This window comes from Thalassophryne amazonica, chromosome 14 (assembly GCF_902500255.1).
Source record: "Thalassophryne amazonica chromosome 14, fThaAma1.1, whole genome shotgun sequence".
Classification (NCBI taxonomy): Eukaryota; Metazoa; Chordata; class Actinopteri; order Batrachoidiformes; family Batrachoididae; genus Thalassophryne; species Thalassophryne amazonica.
This window is the reverse complement of record NC_047116.1, coordinates 715,165-736,558: the sequence shown is the minus strand read 5'-3', so window position 1 is coordinate 736,558 and position 21,394 is coordinate 715,165. Positions and strand designations below refer to the sequence as shown.

Genomic DNA, 21,394 nt, shown 5'->3' with positions numbered 1-21,394 from the left:
CTGCGGTAAACCAGAAAATAGAACATTGCAGTAGTCCAATCTAGAAGAGACAAATGCATGGATCAGGGTCTCAGCATCAGCCATAGACAGGATGGGACGAATCTTCACTATATTTCAAAGGTGGAAGAAAGTAGTCCTAGTAATATTTCTAATGTGGAGGTCAAAGGACAATGTAGGATCAAAAATTACCCCAAGGTTCCTCACTTTGTCATTGTAATGTATGTGAAAAAGGAAATCCCTTCACACATCCCTTGGCGACAGTTGCGTAAGAGAAGACACATAGGCTGCTGAACGAGAAAACAAAAAAACTCTCCCACACTGCCTCACTTGCAACACAAAGGCGAATTTAATCAAGCAACGTTTCGGCCAGTGGCCATCATCAGGAAAATAATTTCTATGAATGAAAAGCCATCTTAATTAGGGTGTGACTGGTTATGTCACAGGATGTTGTCATAGAAAAAACATAATAAAACATAAAAACCTTTTCACAATATACACATCCATATCCATAAAACTCATGCAGTAATGTATACAAAATAGATATATACCTATATACCACAGTAAATAGTATTATATACATAAAAGACATGGATATATAAGACAGCTCAATATATACACACACACACACACACACACACACACACACATATATATATATATATATATATATATATATATACACATCAAGCAACCTGCCTCAGTATAAGCATACCTATGAATAACCTTAGGCAGAGGAAATGGAGCGTGTAGGTCTATAATAGAAAAATGTCAGAAAGATGTTTAAAATCAGTTAATCATTAAGTCCCTTAGGTGCCAAAGTTTGTAATGTTTCAATCCAGTAGGCCTTTCTTTTTTTCAAAAGTTTATAGGGGGAGACCATGCATCCAACTTGCACATCCACACATGTGATCTATCTCTTACACTGTCCTTGTGGTTTAGCATTTGTGGGCAAGACTATAAGACAATTAAAACAAAGAATAAGTGAACACAAAAGCTCAATCCGCAGAAATGACAGGGATTATCCAGTAGCCGTTCATTTCAATGACGAACATCACATTGTAAGCGCTCTTCGTTTTTGTGACATTGAACAGGTCCCTCCTCCCTTTAGAGGGGGAGACTATGATAAACTTTTGAAAAAAGAAAGGCCTACTGGATTGAAACATTACCAACTTTGAGGTTTTTTTTTCTTGTTCAGTGTGATGTATGACACAGGAGCCTAGGCTAAGCATTAGGTGGTCAAATTGATGCTGATGTCCAGTGAGACATCGGCATCAATTTGACCACCTGCAGTTATATGCAGTAATCGGCACGTATAACTGAGTATCATCAGCATAGCAATGAAAGGTAATCCCAAAACACCGCAATATGTGCCCAAGGGGTGCTATATAAAGGGAGAAAAGCAGGGGACCTAAGACAGACCCCTGTGGAACCCCAAATTTCATGTCACTAAGGTTAGAGGTAGTGTTACTGTACAAAACACAGTGAGAACGACTGGTCAAGTATGACGTCAGCCATGCAAGGGCACTCCCAGTAATCCCAAAATGATTTTCCAGCCTATCGAGTAGAATATGATGATCCACTGTATCAAATGCAGCACTGAGATCTAACAGCAGCAGAACCGTAGTGGCGTCTGAATCCATTGTAAGCAGAACATCATTCACCACTTTAGTGAGAGCCGTCTCTGTGGAATGATATTTTCTTAAAGCAGACTGCAGTGGCTCAAAGAGATTATTCTCAGTAAGATAGTCTACGAGCTGCCGTGACACCACTTTTTCCAGAATTTTAGAGAAAAATGATAGATTTGATATTGGCCGATAGTTTTTCAATACACTAGGGTCAAGATTAGGTTTCTTAATTAATGGTTTAATCACTGCAGATTTGAAACATTTCGGAACAGATCCAGAAGTTAATGAGAGATTAACAATTGTCCGTCACAGTCAACAGTCTGACATATATTCTTTTATGATTCTAAGTGGGGGGGGGGGGGAACAAAAGAAAACATGGTAACAATTTGATGATAACTGAGTCTTGGACTACATGTGATATATAATATAAGGAATGAAACACCCCTGCAGATTTCTGCAACCTACAATCTTTAATAAATAAACTAACTGCATTAAATGAATGACATTTAAGAGACAAATGCTTTGGGTATCATTCAGAACAAGTCTGAAGAAGATCCAGATCAGTTTGGGTTGGATTTTTTTGGAAATAAAAATAAATACATAAAATACATAAAACAATCATGCAGAGTATAACGCAGTCAAATATAAAACCTATTTCATTGTGGTCTTCTGGGAGGGAGTCTTAAAAAAAAAAAAATATATGAGACTGGCCACGAACCAACAAAAAGCATAAAAACCAATGTCCTGTCATGAAATTGGCCATGAAAACGCAGGACATAATTGCAAGAAGGGAAGGGAGTGACAAGACAGCACCTGTGGCACGCCGTCAGTCTCATCTCTCTCATCTGCTGGGTATTTTGTTGTTTGCAGTTATTTTTCTGCTGTCTGTTTCTGATGTCTCCACTTTAATTGTTTCTAACTGCCAGACTCTCTTAAACATTAATGCTCTCTGTGAGCCGTTGTTACCATCAACGTCCAGACTGGGAAAACTTCACCCTGATCTGCCACCTGTGCTTGCTAAAATCCCTGTGCACCTGCTTCGTTTCCCCTGTGCTCCTCCTCAGAAAAGGCGCTTCAGAAGACGTGGAAAATGGAGAGGTGTGTGGTGAAATTTAAGGCCTATCTGGCAGCTTTACCTGGAGGGTTTGATCCTCGCCTCCTCCAAGATAAACGCTTTTTCTGGGAGTGGGAGCACTCGTTGCACACGAGGGACTGTTGGATCCGTTCTGTCTTCCCTGGACCACCGTCTCCAATGATGGGACTGAGTCTGCTCAACCTGTGCCTGTCTTCGCTGGGGCTTCCTGCTGCTTCCTCTCGTGGAGGTTCCGTGCCGGTGCTGTTGGCTGTGGGTGCGCAGATGCGGCGTTTCACTTGAGCTCCTTTAGCTACTGAAACACGCTGCGTCGCCAACTGCTGAGGAGCTCAAACTCCGCATGGCTTCATTCAAAACTGTCAACCCCACTGAGATCCTTAGTCTGGGTCTCATTAACATCAGATCACTGTCCTCGAAGTCATTGCTGCTTAATGATCTAATTATTGATCATCACTTAGATGTGATTGGGTTATGTGAAACCTGGCTTAAACCCACAGTTGTCCTCCCCCTCAATGAGGCCTGCCCACCGGCGTACACATTTAGTCATGTTTCTTGTGATGTGAAACAAGGCGGGGGTGTTGCTCTTATTTATAAATCTAGACTTTCTTTATTGTCACTGCACAAAACACAACAGTGAGTCTGGCAACAAAATGTCGTTGCTTGGCTACCGGAATACATAGCAAAAACTAGAACAAGTTATAAATACCTATAAAAATATATCTATATATAAATTAGTGCAAATAGAGATAAATTTAAAAAAAGTATAAAAATAATTAAATATATAGTTAGCAGCAGTGTCTGGAGTATTGCAAAGATAGTACTGCACTCAAGTTTTCTTCAAACAGTACCAACAGTAGGGAAGGAAGGCAGGGAAGTGGGGTTACAATATGGAGCGCCTTGGGGCAACTGTTTGTTGTGATTTGGCGCTATATAAGAAAAAAGTTGATTGATTGATTGATTCTAGATTGGATTATTGCAATGCTCTACTTTCTGGTTTATCACAGTCCAGCATTAGGGCTCGCCAATTAGTTCAAAATGCTGCAAGCTAGACTTTTGACATGAAGCAGAAAGTTTGACCACATTACACCCATTTTGGCGTCTCTTCACTGGCTTCCTATCTCTGCAAGATCAGATTTTAAGGTTCTGTTACTGGTCTGTAAAAGTGTTCATGGGCTGGCACCTCCCTACCAGGGTGCAGGACTTCTTTGTGTCGCTAGGGTCAATAAAAAGTCTGCGAGTCACAGAGCTTTTTCTTATTGTGCCTCTACTCTGTGGAATGATCTTCCTGCACAAATAATTCTGTGGAGACTTTTAAGCTGAGACTTAAGACTCATTTGGTCTCCCTGTTTTGTCATTAGTATATTAAAATATTATGTTTTTATTCTTTTTACTTTTTTATGGTTTTGCTCTTTTATTATATTTTTAATCTTTTAATCTATTTTGTGCTGTTTGGTCAGTTATGTCATGTGAAGCGCCTTGAGGTGACATTGTGATTTGGCGCCATATAAATTAATACATTTGAATTTGAAGGCTCACTCAGGACATGGTGTGAGGAAAAAGGGTTTACCAGGCAGAGGTCGATACACAGAAAGGCAGATGGAAAACAGCAGCGGTTTCCAAAACATGTGACATAAAGTGAGGTCTAATAACAGGCAAGAGGTTCAAAACATGGCGTGACAAAAAGACAAACAAGGACTGTGGAAAAGGCTGGAAACAAAGACACAAAGGTACAATGAACCTGCAAAGATGAGGGAAACAGGAGGCTTAAATACAGCAGGCGGTGAAGAAGGAAAATAAGGAACAGGAAATGAGGCATGGCAAACAGAAGGGAAACACGCCCAGAACCAAACCCCAGGCACGAGACAGAATTCAGTGAACACAAACCAAGAGACAAGCATTTCACAAAACAAAATATATATACAGTCCCATATGACAATTTCCTTTGTGCTCCTCTGGAAGGAAGACTATAATTATATTATTAATTAAAAAAATGAACAATTCACACATCAAAGTCTGAACATTTTACCACTGACATATTCAACAGCTAATAGAGCTACTTCAAAAGAGCGATCTTTCAATTGAGTGATTTTTCAATTGTACTTATTATCATTGTACATGACACCAGAAAAAAATACTGTGCATGACAATGAAATTAAAAACAATCTCTTTAAAAGCACAATTAAAATAAATAAATAAAATTAAAACCTAGTTAAAAACACTCAATCACAATCATAAAATGGCAGGTCCAGCAGCAGAAAACGAAATTCAGAGATCCACTCCACACAGTCTCCATCGATGACCAGTGGCTGGATGACTGTTTTCCTCCTTCTATAGTCCACCACCATCTCCTTTGTCTTTGAGGTGTTGAGGATCAAACTGTTCTCCCTACACCAGACTGACAACCGCTGCACCTCCTCTCTATAGGCGGACTCATCCTCACCAGAAATGAGTCCCACCACAGCAGTATCATCAGCAAACGTAATGATATTATTGCTGAAGTGAGAGGGGGTGCAGTCATAGGTGTAGAGGGTGTAGAGCAAAGGACTCAGCACACAGCCCTGAGGGGAGCCGGTGCTGAGGCTAATGGCCGAAGAGATGTGAGGGCCAACTCTCATCCTCTGAGAGCGATCTGTGAGGAAGTCCAAGATCCACCGGCAAATGGAGTGGGACACCCCCAGGTCCAACAACTTAATCACCAGTCTGCTTGGAAGGATGGTATTAAATGCTGAGCTAAAGTCCACAAAGAGCAGCCTCACATAGCTCCCCTGCTGCTCCAGATGGGACAGAGCAGCATGTAGAGCCATAATGATGGCATCCTCCGTGGACCTGCTTGCACGATAAGCAAACTGGTGAGGGTCAAACCCAGGGGGAAGGCAGGAGGTGATGTAGGCCCGGACTAACTTTTCGAAGCACTTCATAATAATCAGAGTTAGTGCCACCGGGCGATAGTCATTCAGATCACTGATCCTGGTCTTCTTAGGGAGGGAGACAATAATAGAGGACTTCAAGCAGGGGGGGACAGCAGCCTGGCTCAGGGACTGGTTGAAAATGTTTGTAAACACACCAGCTAACTGAGCTGCATATTCCCTCAACACCTGTCCCGAGACGCCGTCCGGACCTGCAGCTTTCCTTGAATTCACCCCCCTCAACACCCGCCTCACTTCCTGTTCCTCCAGCGTGACGATGTGGCTGTTGAGGGCTGGTGAGGGGATGACAACTGTCTCTGGTGGCTGCACCTCAAAACAGGCAAAGAAGCTATTGGGGTTCTCTGCCAGTGAGGCATCACTGTAGTCTGCCAACAGGGTGCTGGGTTGGTGGTTCGTGATGTGCTGAACACCCTGCCACACCCGCCGAGAGTCCTGACTCTGGAAGCAGTCCTCTATTCGCCTCCTATAAGCTGTCTTGGTATGTCTGATCCCCATCTTCAGGTTGGCTCTGGCAGCACTGTACAGCTCCCCATTACCACACCTGAAGGTGGAGTTCCTCTCCTGGAGCAGGTTCCGCACCTCCCGAGTCATCCAAGGCTTCGTGTTGGGATAAACACGGATGTACTTATCCACAGTGACCATGTCGGTGCAGAACCTGATGTATCCCAAGACAGCTGCTGTATACTGCTCCAAGTCCTCATGTTCAAAAACAGACCAGTTTGTGGACTCGAAGCAGTCCTGGAGTTGTTGAATAGGACCATCAGGCCAGATTTGAACAGTTCTGGATATAACAGGAGCACTTTTCCTGAGGGGGATGTATGCTGGCCTCAAAAGCAGGGACATGTGATCTGACTGGCCAAGGTGGGGTAGAGGTTTCACTCTGAAGCCCTTTTTGGTGTTAGAAGTTTTGATGTTATCTTTTTTCATATGGCAAAAAAAATGAAAACCGTCCTTCCTGCATATTTGTAAAAGAATAATGGATTTCCTAATCTGGACCAGACTGTGGAAAGACGACGTGGCCATTGTAGTTTTGTCAGGTACTTAGGTCACTTGGACATTCTATCAGTTCCATGTCATTCCGGACATTTAAACATAGTGCTGCTCCAGTCTAGACAGCACCATCAGCTCTTATACATATCTTCTTTTCCATTTTCTGTGGAAGCATTACAGTGCCACCTACTGGCCTGGCATATGCATACAGCGTTTTCAAGATTCAAGTTTCAAATCTTGAAACAGCGCCATGTTTATGGGACACTATTTGAAAATGACAAAGAAAAAGATTGTATTGGAAAAGTGCTTTATTGTGTGGACTTGATCTGAGGCATCTGGGTTGGACCATCACACAGTGGACACATGTTTCATGATCAGATGGCACATTATTTCAGATCTTTTTTGGAAGAAGTGGACACAGTGTGCTCCAGACCAAACAAGAAGAACCATCTAGACTGTTATCAGCAACAAGTCCAAAACCCAGGGTCTGTCCTTTCTTGAGGTTCTCAGTGACCTTGTCAAAGGTCATTTACTCTCTGTGATGCAGCATTAAGGTACACTGAGATTTTAGGAGCAACTCATGCAGCATCTTTTCCAAGGACATCCATGCATTTGTTAACAAGAAGATGAAAAACCACAGTCTCACATTTTGCACTTCACAAAGTCATGGCTGCAGAAGAAGAGGGTGCGGAGACCGGACTGGAGTGCCTGCAGTCCTGACCTGTCCCGAGTCGAGAATGAGTAGAGAGTTTTGAGACAAAAATACAACAACGATGACCTTGTAATGTTGGACACCTTATGATGTGTTTACAGGTAGAATGGGACACTCCATGTCTTTGTGTCTTCAATGGTAAAATGTCTTTAAGTGTTGTGAGAAGGAACAACAACATTACAAAGTGGTAAAAGCTTCAGTGTCCCAACTTTGTTTGGAATGTGTTGTAGGACTTAAATGCAAATGAAACTCACCAGAAAAATATGAAATATCTTGAGTTCATTCTGTCTGCAACAAAATGAAAATCAAAGTAAATGAACGAATCACTGGAGGCTTTTTATTGCATTTCCACCTTGGCACAAATACAGAGACTTGTTTGCTACTGTTAAAAAACAAACCAGATCAGACTTCCAAGTGTCTCAGAGCCACAGTGAGGATTCACACTCTGTCGTCTGTGAAGTCAGTTGTGTCCCCCCACACGCACGCACGCACACACACAGACAGTCAGACAGCAGAGGAACCAGAACAGAACCAGGTTTTACAGCATGTAACCTGTCTCACGTCTGTCTCTCCAGCTGCTGTTGGGTCAGATCCTGGTGGGTTCCGTCAACTGTGAACAGTTTCATTCATTCTGTCAGAGTGTCGGCGTCAGAGCGTATCCTGAAATCCGCCTGTACCCCGGCAGCACCCACCAACCACATCGCTACATGTATGTACACCTTGAAATGCATGAAGAACAAAAACAGATTTCACTTTGATCTGTGTACCTCCAATGCAGATTAGGGATTTTAAGAAGAATTTTGAGTCAAGTCTGGAAGCAGCACTGGTACACCACAGAGCCGTCCTGGATGGCAACCACACAGTTAGACAACCAGTCCATCCCCACATCTCCAAAGTAACCATCTATCCTCTACAGCCGCATGATGTTGTGGGCGTGTCCTTGGCCAGGTGATACATGGGTGTGTCCTTGACTTTGTCCAGGCACTGTCCTCAACAGACACATACGTATTGGATCATGTCCTGAGAGACACACCACAAAGATTTATTTATTTATTTGTTTGTTTTGGAAAGTCAACATTTATGCCCTGGAAATCCTTCTGTGATGAAGAAGATGGTCTCTTAGTCGACTCCTGGACTGGGATGGTGGATGTGGAGATGACTGACGTACACGGTTTCTGACAGACTCTGCATGTGGTTGCTGCAGGAAGCTTCTACCGGTCAGGATCTTGTTCTCTCTCATTCTTCTTTCTCCTCTTCTTCTTGATGTTGTGTCTGTGTTTTTTTTCAAAGACTTAGACTCCCGTGTGGATCACTGTTCACCAGCTGGCTTGGTGCTTGCTCTTCAGGGGTCTTCGGGTCAGTGGAGCAGCTCAAGGAGCGCTGTGTAGTGTTTCTTCTGCCCTCCTCTGGACTGATTTCCTTCGCTCAGCTTGAAGTAGAAGATCTGGTTTGAATCATATTTATCTAATAGATTACAGTTTGTTCATGTAAATGGCGAGTCTTCTTCACGGACTAAGGTTAATTATGGAGTTCCACAAGGTTCTGTGCTAGGACCAATTTTATTCACTTTATACATGCTTCCCTTAGGCAGTATTATTAGAAAGCATTGCTTAAATTTTCATTGTTACACAGATGATACCCAGCTTTATCTATCCATGAAGCCAGAGGACACACACCAATTAGCTAAACTGCAGGATTGTCTTACAGACATAAAGTCATGGATGACCTCTAATTTCCTGCTTTTAAACTCAGATAAAACTGAAGTTATTGTACTTGGCCCCACAAAACTTAGAAACATGGTGTCTAACCAGTTTCTTACTCTGGATGGCATTACCCTGACCTCTAGTAATACTGTGAGAAATCTTGGAGTCATTTTTGATCAGGATATGTCATTCAATGCGCATATTAAACAAATATGTAGGACTGCTTTTTTGCATTCGCGCAATATCTCTAAAATTAGAAAGGTCTTGTCTCAGAGTGATGCTGAAAAACTAATTCATGCATTTATTTCCTCTAGGCTGGACTATTGTAATTCATTATTATCAGGTTGTCCTAAAAGTTCCCTGAAAAGCCTTCAGTTAATTCAAAATGCTGCAGCTAGAGTACTGACGGGGACTAGAAGGAGAGAGCATATCTCACCCATATTGGCCTCTCTTCATTGGCTTCCTGTTAATTCTAGAATAGAATTTAAAATTCTTCTTCTTACTTATAAGGTTTTGAATAATCAGGTCCCATCTTATCTTAGGGACCTCATAGTACCATATCACCCCAATAGAGCGCTTCGCTCTCAGACTGCAGGCTTACTTGTAGTTCCTAGGGTTGTAAGAGTAGAATGGGAGGCAGAGCCTTCAGCTTTCAGGCTCCTCTCCTGTGGAACCAGCTCCCAATTCAGATCAGGGAGACAGACACCCTCTCTACTTTTAAGATTAGGCTTAAAACTTTCCTTTTTGCTAAAGCTTATAGTTAGGGCTGGATCAGGTGACCCTGAACCATCCCTTAGTTATGCTGCTATAGACTTAGACTGCTGGGGGGTTCCCATGATGCACTGAGTGTTTCTTTCTCTTTTTGCTCTGTATGCACCACTCTGCATTTAATCATTAGTGATTGATCTCTGCTCCCCTCCACAGCATGTCTTTTTCCTGGTTCTCTCCCTCAGCCCCAACCAGTCCCAGCAGAAGACTGCCCCTCCCTGAGCCTGGTTCTGCTGGAGGTTTCTTCCTGTTAAAAGGGAGTTTTTCCTTCCCACTGTCGCCAAGTGCTTGCTCATAGGGGGTCGTTTTGACCGTTGGGGTTTTTCCATAATTATTGTATGGCTTTGCCTTACAATATAAAGCGCCTTGGGGCAACTGTTTGTTGTGATTTGGCGCTATATAAATAAAATTGATTTGATTTGATCTGCTTGGGTAGTTGGCTGTCATCCATTCTAATGGCGTGACCCACCACCCACCAAAGCTGGTTCTTGATGGTGATGCACTTCATGCTGTGGAGCTTGGCTTCAGCTGTATTGCTGATGTTTTGGTTGTCTTCCCACCTAATGATGAGGATACTCCTCAGGCAGCATCGGTGAAATCACTCAAGGGTCTTCAGTTGGCATGCCGATGTCTTTGTTAACGAGTATTTTCATCTTGCATTGAAGGTTTCTGTTGTTGAAAACATGAGTGTGAAGTTGGCCGAAGGTAGTTAATGTGCACTAGAGTTGCTGTTGGATCTTGTTGTTGGTGTCAGCATTTAATGACACATGGCTGCCCGGGTATGGTAAGTGAGTCACATTCTCCAGGACCTGTCCTAGTTTCACAGCAAGAAGCCTTGGATTGATCATATTGGGTGGAGGCTGATCCAAGCTCTGTCTCTTCATCAGGTTGATGTGAAGATGAAGCTTGGTGTAGGCTTTCTTGATGGTTTCAAGTATTTTCTAAAGACCTTCTGTAAAGGATGACATGCTGCTGTCATTGGCACACTGGAAGTCCAGGGTCAAAGTGCTGGTGATTTTCTTCTTGGCTCTCAATCTGCTCAAGTTGAAGAGCTCTCTATCTGTTATGTACATGATGTCAATTAATGGTGGCACTTTGTGAATGATCAGGTAGAGGATTGTGGCCACAAACATGAGTGTAGGGGTGATGATGCAGCCCTGTTGTTCCATATGTCAGAACCTTGGAGGACATGTGATCATGGAGGCCTCAGAATCTTGATAAATTTTTCCAGACAGCCCATTTTGCTCAGGATGTTCCACAGAAGTGGGTGTGACCTGCTGTCTAACAGCTCTGGTAAGTTAGTGAAGGTGAGGTACAATGGTTAGTGTTGCTCTCAACACTTTTCTTGCAATTAGTGGACAGTGAAGATCATGTCTGCTGTCCCTCTTGATGGTTGGAAGCCACTCTGGGTTTCAGGAAGGATGTTTTCTGCTAGTGGTCTCAAACATTTGTTGGGAATCCATGCAGGGACCTTTTCCTGCAGTAGATAGTAAGGAGATTTTGTGATGGTTTCCAGAGTCAGTCCTGTCTCCTTTCTACAGGAGACAAACTAAGCATCATATTCTTTGCGAGCAGCAATATGGTTTTAGAAAGAATCACACTAATTCATTAGCTGTAATGGATTTCGTTGAACAAATTTCCACCGTGATTGAAAATAAGTGATATACTGTAGGGGTTTTTTTTTGATTTACAGAAAGCATTTGATACTATAGATAATACCTTGTTATTGGACAAATTACAGAAGTATGGTATCAGGGGATTGGCACATGATTGGATAGTGAGCTACTTACACAATAGGTATCAGTGTGTCCACATTGGTGGGACAAATTCTGAGTTCTTGAAGGTTACTTATGGTGTTCAGTCCTTTTGCCATTGTTGTTTCTTTTGAATATTAATGATAAATGCTTGGTTTCTGAGTCCGTAGGTTGTATTTTATTTGCTGATGATACGACTGTGTTTTGTAGTGGGGATCATTTGGGACAGCTCCTGGACACAATGGAGAATGAATTACAGAAATTTAAACAATGGTTCAATTCAAACAAATTATCGCTCCATTTTGGTAAAACTAAGTGGATCATATTTGGGAATAAGTCCAGGAACTTAAGCAGAAATCTATTACATGATATTGAAATTGTAACGGATACAAAATTTATTGGTGTTTATATTGATGATAGATTAAGATGGAAAACACATTAACTATGTTAAATCTAAAATCAATCAATCAATTTTTTTATATAACGCCAAATCACAACAAACAGTTGCCCCAAGGCGCTTTATATTGTAAGGCAAGGCCATACAATAATTATGTAAAACCCCAACGGTCAAAACGACCCCCTGTGAGCAAGCACTTGGCTACAGTGGGAAGGAAAAACTCCCTTTTAACAGGAAGAAACCTCCAGCAGAACCAGGCTCAGGGAGGGGCAGTCTTCTGCTGGGACTGGTTGGGGCTGAGGGAGAGAACCAGGAAAAAGACATGCTGTGGAGGGGAGCAGAGATCGATCACTAATGATTAAATGCAGAGTGGTGCATACAGAGCAAAAAGAGAAAGAAACAGTGCATCATGGGAACCCCCCAGCAGTCTATGTCTATAGCAGCATAACTAAGGGATGGTTCAGGGTCACCTGATCCAGCCCTAACTATAAGTTTTAGCAAAAAGGAAAGTTTTAAGCCTAATCTTAAAAGTAGAGAGGGTGTCTGTCTCCCTGATCTGAATTGGGAGCTGGTTCCACAGGAGAGGAGCCTGAAAGCTGAAGGCTCTGCCTCCCATTCTACTCTTACAAACCCTAGGAACTACAAGTAAGCCTGCAGTCTGAGAGCGAAGTGCTCTATTGGGGTGATATGGTACTACGAGGTCCCTAAGATAAGATGGGACCTGATTATTCAAAACCTTATAAGTAAGAAGAAGAATTTTAAATTCTATTCTAGAATTAACAGGAAGCTAATGAAGAGAGGCCAATATGGGTGAGATATGCTCTCTCCTTCTAGTTCCCGTCAGTACTCTAGCTGCAGCATTTTGAATTAACTGAAGGCTTTTTAGGGAACTTTTAGGACAACCTGATAATAATGAATTACAATAGTCCAGCCTAGAGGAAATAAATGCATGAATTAGTTTTTCAGCATCACTCTGAGACAAGACCTTTCTGATTTTAGAGATATTGCGTAAATGCAAAAAAGCAGTCCTACATATTTGTTTAATATGCGCTTTGAATGACATATCCTGATCAAAAATGACTCCAAGATTTCTCACAGTATTACTAGAGGTCAGGGTAATGCCATCCAGAGTAAGGATCTGGTTAGACACCATGTTTCTAAGATTTGTGGGGCCAAGTACAATAACTTCAGTTTTATGTTAAAATGTCAAAAGCCATTGCAATTCTGCATAAAGCACAAGACTTCCTCTCCAAATATTCATTCACCATTTTATATCATACATTACTTGTTCCATATAAAAGTTGTTCCTTACCTTAGTGGGACTTTTGGCACTGAGAGGAAGCAGCTCGTCTCTCGTAATCCGGACAGTAGGAGCTGACTGCCAGCCGTAAGCAGGCCGCGAGGTGGTCATCTGTCATGGTGGATCTGTATTTTGACTTGATGATTTTCATGTGTGAAAAGGCAGATTCACACAGATAAGTTGATCCAAAAAGTGCAGTCAAATTTTGTGCAGTTCGTCTGAGGTTGAGGTATTTCTCTTTCTGCATTAGATTCCAAAATTGGATGTTTAAGCCAGGTGTTGCTCTGGATTTCATCTCAGTGTCATTTTTCAGTGTGAGGATCTTGTTCTCAATAGCACAGCTATCCAGGTTGAAGAGTGATTCTATTTTGGATGTTACAGTCCATATCAATATTTTTCCCAAATGGAAAACAGAGGAAAGTAAGAACAGGCTCAATGGAAGCAAAATCAGTAAAGCGCCTGTCAAATTCTGACAAGATGCTGTGCACTTGCTCAGCATAACGTGCACTCTCAGGCCCCGCACAGTCTTTGCCCTGACACTTAAGTTCTGCATCCATGTGGGGAAAGTTCTGTAGATCACATTGTTGCAACCTGCTCGATAGCAGGTGTAACTTGCTTTTAAACGTGTTCACGGAGCTGATCGTGTTGATGATGTGTTTGTCTTTACCCTGCAGTTCTAGATTCAACTTATTGAGCTTGTCGGTCAGATCAGTCAGAAAGGTTAAATCCAAGAGCCACTGACCGTCTTCTCGCTGTGCATTTTCAGCATGAGTTGACTGTTTCAGAAATTCTTTCATTTCAGGCAACAACTGACAAAACCTTTCCAGAAATTTCCCTCGGCTGAGCCATTGAACATCTGTGTGCAGCAGATCTGTGTGTTCTGCACCTGCTGGTATTTGTCCAGGTGAAAACGGCCTGTTGTGATGCAAGCTGGCTTTTCAATTCCTGCACTTTTCGGGCACGAAGAGGTGATTTAGCTGGGAAGCTAGCATCGCAGCTCTTGTGGATCGTCTTAAAATGCCGCTCCAAATTCCCTTTCTTAAGTAATGCCACATTTGCATTGCAGATAAGGTAGATGGATTTGCTGTTTGAATAAACAAAAAAATAATCTTCCTCTCACTCTGGATGAAAATGATAAGTTTTGGATCTTTTTGCCTCCACCTTTGTATGCTCGCCTCACTCTCCACTGTAGCTCCTCATGACCTCTTGACCCTGCGCATGTGCAGATAAAATGAACCGCAGGAGATTTTTTTTCGATTGACTGGAAACCAGCCCGCGATCGACCGGTTGGGCACGCCTGGTATAAGGGGAGGGTATTTATAAGCTTTGCTTCTACCTTCACTCTTTCGGCTACACAGGTTCTTTGTACATTGTTCTTTTTATGTTTTGTTATTGTCTTTGTTGTTGTTCATCTGTGTGCCAGATAAATAATTGATTCATTCATTCATTCATTCATTCAGATGATGACAATCATTGAGTATTTTAGGTTTGTGGGTATTTCTTCTTCAGTCCAGATTTTGATGATGAGTTGGTGCAGATGCGGTTGGAGAAAGGGACCTCCTTCTTTAAAGAACTTAATGGGAATGTTGTCTTCACAGGGTGCTTTGTTGTTCCTCATGCCTTTAAGGGAGAGGAGAATTTCTTTGAGAGTTGGGGTTTGGGTGTGTTCTTCAACAATGTCTTGTAGTAAATGGCTGAGTACTTCCTCCTCCTCCACCACTGGGTTGGTGTTCAAGGTGTCGTCGCAGTGTTCTGTCCATTGAGTGCTGTTACCATCTTTGGTCTTTGGCAGGCTCAGGCCATCGTCCTTGGGTGGGGACGGGGAACAGATTGCTTTGGTGGCATTGAAAAAAGCCTTTGTTGTCATTTCTGTTGGCGAGGGCTTGGATTTAGGCAGCGTTGTTAATCCACCACATATTTTTTAGCTTGTGAGTTTTGCCTTGCAGAGTCACTGTGCTGGAGTTGATACTTTTTCTCTTGCGAGGTCATGGTCTGAATCCATGAAGCATCTCAGAGTCCTCTCAGAGAGCTCCTAACTTAGCCTAAAAATTCTTAGCCTGAGAGTGATGCAGGAGGTGTCTGACAGCAACTCTGAGCAAGGAGGGAATGGAAACTTTTATGTTTGTGAGGAGCAGGGTTGACCCAGTTGAGTCTTGTAAGAGCTGCGATTGGTTGTCACAAAAATTGAAAGAGAAAAAACAAATGCGCTCAGCACTCCCAGTTATGGATGGACAGTAAAGTCAATCAATCATATAACCTGAACTGTATTAAGAAATGTGTCATTGTGAAAATAATTTAATGTCATAATGATGAAATTCAGCAAAATGAAATGAATTGTTACACAACTCCAGAGTGTTTGAACATACCTCATTCACATGCCAGTCATTATATTGATTAGCTTATTGCTATGTTTACTCTCCATGCTGGTAAGTGTGGACAAGCGACGAGTGTGAGAAGTGCTGGTATGTGCTGCAGTCCAAAGCTAGAGCAGAGATTGCAGCACACAAGCCAAGTTCTTCTCAAACAGATGAGTGTTGTAGGCTACCATTCAGGCTGTGACTGCTGGCATCCTTTTTCAGTGCAGACAGATACAGTAAAAAAAACAAAAACAAACAAGTAGAAATAGTTATATGTATAAAATCCTACAGGACAGTGCAATGAAAATCTCTGTGTATCAGAATCCAAATCAGTTTTATTGCCAGTTAAGTTCGCACATACAGTAGTGTTCAGAATAATAGTAGTGCTATGTGACTAAAAAGATGAATCCAGGTTTTGAGTATATTTCTTATTGTTACATGGGAAACAAGGTACCAGTAGATTCAGTAGATTCTCACAAATCCAACAAGACCAAGCATTCATGATATGCACACTCTTAAGGCTATGAAATTGGGCTATTAGTAAAAAAAAAAAAAAGTAGAAAAGGGGGTGTTCACAATAATAGTAGTGTGGCATTCAGTCAGTGAGTTCGTCAATTTTGTGGAACAAACAGGTGTGAATCAGGTGTCCCCTATTTAAGGATGAAGCCAGCACCTGTTGAACATGTTTTCCTCTTTGAAAGCCTGAGGAAAATGGGACGTTCAAGACATTGTTTAGAAGAACAGCGTAGTTTGATTAAAAAGTTGATTGGAGAGGGGAAAACTTATACGCAGGTGCAAAAAATTATAGGCTGTTCATCTACAATGATCTCCAATGCTTTAAAATGGACAAAAAAAACAGAGACGCGTGGAAGAAAACGGAAAACAACCATCAAAATGGATAGAAGAATAACCAGAATGGCAAAGGCTCACCCACTGATCAGCTCCAGGATGATCAAAGACAGTCTGGAGTTACCTGTAAGTGCTGTGACAGTTAGAAGACGCCTGTGTGAAGCTAATTTATTTGAAAGAATCCCCCGCAAAGTCCCTCTGTTCAATAAAAGACGTGCAGAAGAGGTTACAGTTTGCCAAAGAACACATCAACTGGCCTAAAGACAAATGGAGGAATATTTTGTGGACTGATGAGAGTAAAATTGTTATTTTTGGGTCCAAGGGCCGCAGACAGTTTGTGAGACGACCCCCAAACTCTGAATTCAAGCCACAGTTCACTGTGAAGACAGTGAAGCATGGTGGTGCAAGCATCATGATATGGGCATGTTTCTCCTACTATGGTGTTGGGCCTATATATCACATACCAGGTATCATGGATCAGTTTGGATATGTCAAAAATACTTGAAGAGGTCATGTTGCCTTATGCTGAAGAGGACATGCCCTTGAAATGGGTGTTTCAACAAGACAATGACCCCAAGCACACTAGTAAACCAGCAAAATCTTGGTTCCAAACCAACAAAATTAATGCCTTGCAGATGTGAAGAAATCATGAAAAACTGTGGTTATACAACTAAATACTAGTTTAGTGATTCACAGGATTGATAAAAAAAGCAGTTTGAACATAATAGTTTTGAGTTTGTAGCATCAACAGCAGATGCTACTATTATTGTGAACACTCCCTTTTCTACTTTTTCTTTACTAATAGCCCAATTTCATAGCCTTAAGAGTGTGCATATCATGAATGCATGATCTTGTTGGATTTGTGAGAATCTACTGAATCTACTGGTACCTTGTTTCCCATGTAACAATAAGAAATATACTCAAAACCTGGATTAATCTTTTTAGTCACATAGCACTACTATTATTCTGAACACTACTGTACAAGGAATTTGATCTGGTGTTATTTGTGCATAAACAATAAGAAAAAGAAAAGAAAAAACACTTCTGTAAGAAGTAAAAGGTCACAAGTCCTCTCTGTCCACTTTTGTGACCTCCAAGTGTCTCATCCTAATATCATTAGTGCAGATGTGAATAACTATGTGACTATACTGTATCTAGTGCCATGTTCTTTTGTCTGTCTGCCCTTATGCAATGTCAACATCCTAAGATGAGAGGCAGAGTGCTCTGGCCCCCTTATCACTAATGCACAGCGTTTCAGCCTGGAGATAGAGGTAGACGCACTCGTGGATGTTCAAGGCTGAAAAATGGTTCACAGTTCGCAGTGGCAATTGTGATCCGGCTGCCACAACACAGCACCAAATCCTATGTGACTTTTTCTGCCTAACAACCATCCAAAAGTCATTGTCTTTTGCTGGTGTTGCTAAGCTAGTGCTAACGGACGCGATAGCTGCCCGACACTAGCCTCGTCTGGGGTGCCCTGTAATATCTAACTCTACTGAAGTGAGAAGCTGCTCTAGCTTATGGACTCGGCTCTCTGAAAGAACCACCCTATCTGTCAGCATTGTGCAAGATTAATGTAGAGAGTAATGTAATATCATTTGTGCACCAGAAAATCCAAGCGATTGGCCAAGCTCATGCAAGCTAACCACTAACGGAAATGCTAACCACTCCTAAGATTCACACAAATATTGAGCTAAAATTTGCAGTGGTTACACTTAAAAATTAACAGAAGAGTTAACAGGTAACAGAAATAAGAGAAGTGATTACACCTTGTATTAATAGACCAGTGGCCGTTCTAATAATAATAACAATAATAATAATACAACCCAATCCAATGAAGTTGGGACATTGTGTAAAATGTAAATCTATATTCAATTGAATACACCACAAAGACAAGATATTTAATGTTCAAACTCATAAACGTTATTGTTTTTGTACAAATATTTACCACTGTGTTACATCACCTTTCTTTTTTTTTGTCATTCAAGTTTTTATTAATTTTCCTTTTTCACACAACCAACATCTTATAACAACCCAAAAAAGTAAAACAAATAAAAAGTAAAAAAAAAAAAAAGTAATGTGTAAAATAATCAATGGCACAATTATGGTATTTTGATGATAGCAGAGTCTTGTTCTTTAAGAAATTACATGAAATATAACCAGATTTTGCTGGTTTTCTCATGGACCTTATGTATTTTGGAGATGAACGCGTCATAGGCTGCAGTCTCTGACATCAGTATAATCCAGTCCTCAGGTTTAGGCCGATGGGGGCTCTTCTAAATCTGTAGAATTGATCTGGTGGCCACTATAAATGCAGCCATCAAAAATCCAAATAGTTCTTTCGTAGATGAAGGGGACAAGAAGGACTTATCTCCCAACAGGCACAATTGTGGTACTGCTGGGATAGTTATCCCAGTCCATTTTTCCAGGTTTTTAATGACCTCCGTCCAAAATGGAAAGACCAATGGACATTCCTAAAGACAGTGCAGGTATGTTCTTATATCTATGCCACATTTCCAACAAACGTTACTTTGAAGTAGTCCCATTTTGAACAGCTTTGACGGTGTAAAATAATATCGATGTATCACTTTGTAATGATAAACTTGCTCCTGGCATCTCTAGTTGCCCAGCCTATATTTGAAATTATATTACTCCACCTTTCTTCACTAATTTCAATTTGTAAATCCCTTTGCCAGATCAATCTTAAGCCATTACAAAGTGCACCTTGATAACCCAAAAGTTTCTTATAAAACATTGATGCAGTTTGCCAAGTACTTGGCCTATTCAACCAATCCTGTAATGTACTCTCTTTCTGTATCTGATTTAAACCAAACACTGAGCCCACGCTACTCCTAATGTGTAAATATTTCCAGAAGTCCCCTTTATCAACCAAATGTTGATTAAATGTTTCTCTTATCATGTTAAATGACATAAAGTTATCCTCTCTGTATAGATGTTCTATTTTGTACACCCCTTGTTCAAGCCATTTCCGCCACAGAAAGGGAGATTTTCCAATACGCACTAACGGGTTATTCCATACCGAAGAATAGATCTGTTTGTATGGAGAGATACGTAATATTTTATGTGTCTTTGCCCGTGCCCACTGTGAATGTTGTATGATTGGATTATGTTGTATTGAATTTGTAGATTTTTGGGAAAGCAATTGAATAATGTTAAATGGGGCCACAATTTCCTTTTCCAGTTTAATCCACCCTACCTCCGGTTGCTTGTTTTTCCAATGATTAGATAATTTATTCATTTCAAATGCAAGATTATATAATTCCAGGTCCGGAAGAGCCAGCCCTCCACATTCCCTCAAAGCTGTGAGTTTTACTATTCCAATTCTTGCTTTTTTACCATTCCAAAGAAAATCTCTAATTAATAAATTATATTGTTTAAAAAAAATGTTACCTATTGGTATCATCATTGATATATAATTAAATTGAGGAGCAGCCAACATTTTAATAGTATTAATTTTACCCCACAGAGTAAGATTCAACAATTTCCACTTATCTAAATTCATTTTCAATTTTTGTAATAATGGCTCTAAATTTATTGAAATTATGTTTGTCAGTTCTGAACATAACCTAATTCCCAGATACTTCATTCTGACTGGAACACACCTAAACTGGAATGGAGAAAGAAGTGGTTGGAGACATCCCTTTGACACTGGCATAGCTTCTGACTTTTGCCAATTTATTTTATAGCCTGATAGCTCTGAAAATTTGTCAATTATGCATAAAACCTTTGGAACTGAAGAGGAAGGGTCTCTTATGAAGAGCAAAACATCATCAGCATACAGAAACATTTTATGCTCTTCTGAGCCGTGGATTACTCCCCTGATGCTTTTATCGTTTCTAACTGCGGCTGCTAAAGGTTCTAAAAATAATATGAATAACAGGGGGCTGAGAGGATCCCCTTGCTTTGTCCCTCTCCTTAATCTAAAGAATGGCGATACCAATCCATTTGTTAAACTGCCGCCCTTGGGTCAGAATAAATAACACTCACCCATCTATTTAATCCCTCGCCAAACCCAAATGCTCTAAGAGTATATTTAAGAAAGCTCCATTCTACTTTATCAAAGGCTTTATGAGCATCCAATGATAAAGCCACTATTGGAGTGCTATTATTTCTACTCGCCCACATAAGATGTAAGAGCCTTCTGACATTGTCAGACGAAGTTTTTCCCTTCACATAGCCCACTTGATCCGAGTGAATCAGGCTTGGCAATATTTTTTCCATTCTAAGAGCAATAACCATAGTCAATATTTTGCAATCCACATTAATCAAACTCACTGGCCTAAAACTACCTGGATCTGTAGGATCTTTATCCTTTTTGTAAATAAGAGAAATCAAAGCCTCATTAAATGTGTCTGCTATCTTTCCTGATGAATAAGACTCTTGGTAAACCTCAGTTAGAACAGGAGCCAGTCTCTAACACTCCTCTCTCCTGGTTCACTTCCTATCTCTCCAACCGTACTCAGTTTGTTCAGCTCAAATCTCACAAATCTATCCCTTTCCCTGTTTCTGCCGGTGTACCTCAGGGCTCTGTCCTGGGACCCCTTCTCTTTATTATCTACATTCTCCCTCTTGGTTCCCATCCTTCGTAAATGCAATATTCACTTCCACTGTTACGCGGATGACACCCAGGTCTACATCTCTACTACTCCTTCTTCATCACTTTCTCCTCCCTCCCTCACCCTCTGTTTACAGGAACTCAACACCTGGTTCTCCTCCAACTTTCTGAAACTCAATAGCTCCAAAACTGAAGTCCTCCTTGTAGGCACGTCCTGCACTATCTCCAAATCCAACAGGTTTCCTATCTCTATCAATGACTCCACTGTCCTCCCTTCCCCTCAGGTCAAGAGTCTGGGCGTCATCCTCAACAGCACCCTTTCCTTTCACTCCCACATCAATAA

At 41.3% G+C, this 21,394-nt stretch overlaps 1 protein-coding gene across 4 annotated transcripts in view; it reads left to right on the top strand.

Annotated features, from left to right (window-relative positions):
* Positions 1–21,394, top strand: part of dnajc10 (DnaJ (Hsp40) homolog, subfamily C, member 10) — a 263,701-nt gene that overhangs the window by 194,532 nt on the left and 47,775 nt on the right. For 2 of the 4 annotated variants that reach the window (XM_034185983.1, XM_034185982.1), the window contains one exon: positions 7,923–8,056. In XM_034185983.1, the coding sequence (XP_034041874.1) occupies positions 7,923–8,056 (134 nt within the window). The other 2 variants (XM_034185985.1, XM_034185984.1) reach the window with 2 other exon arrangements.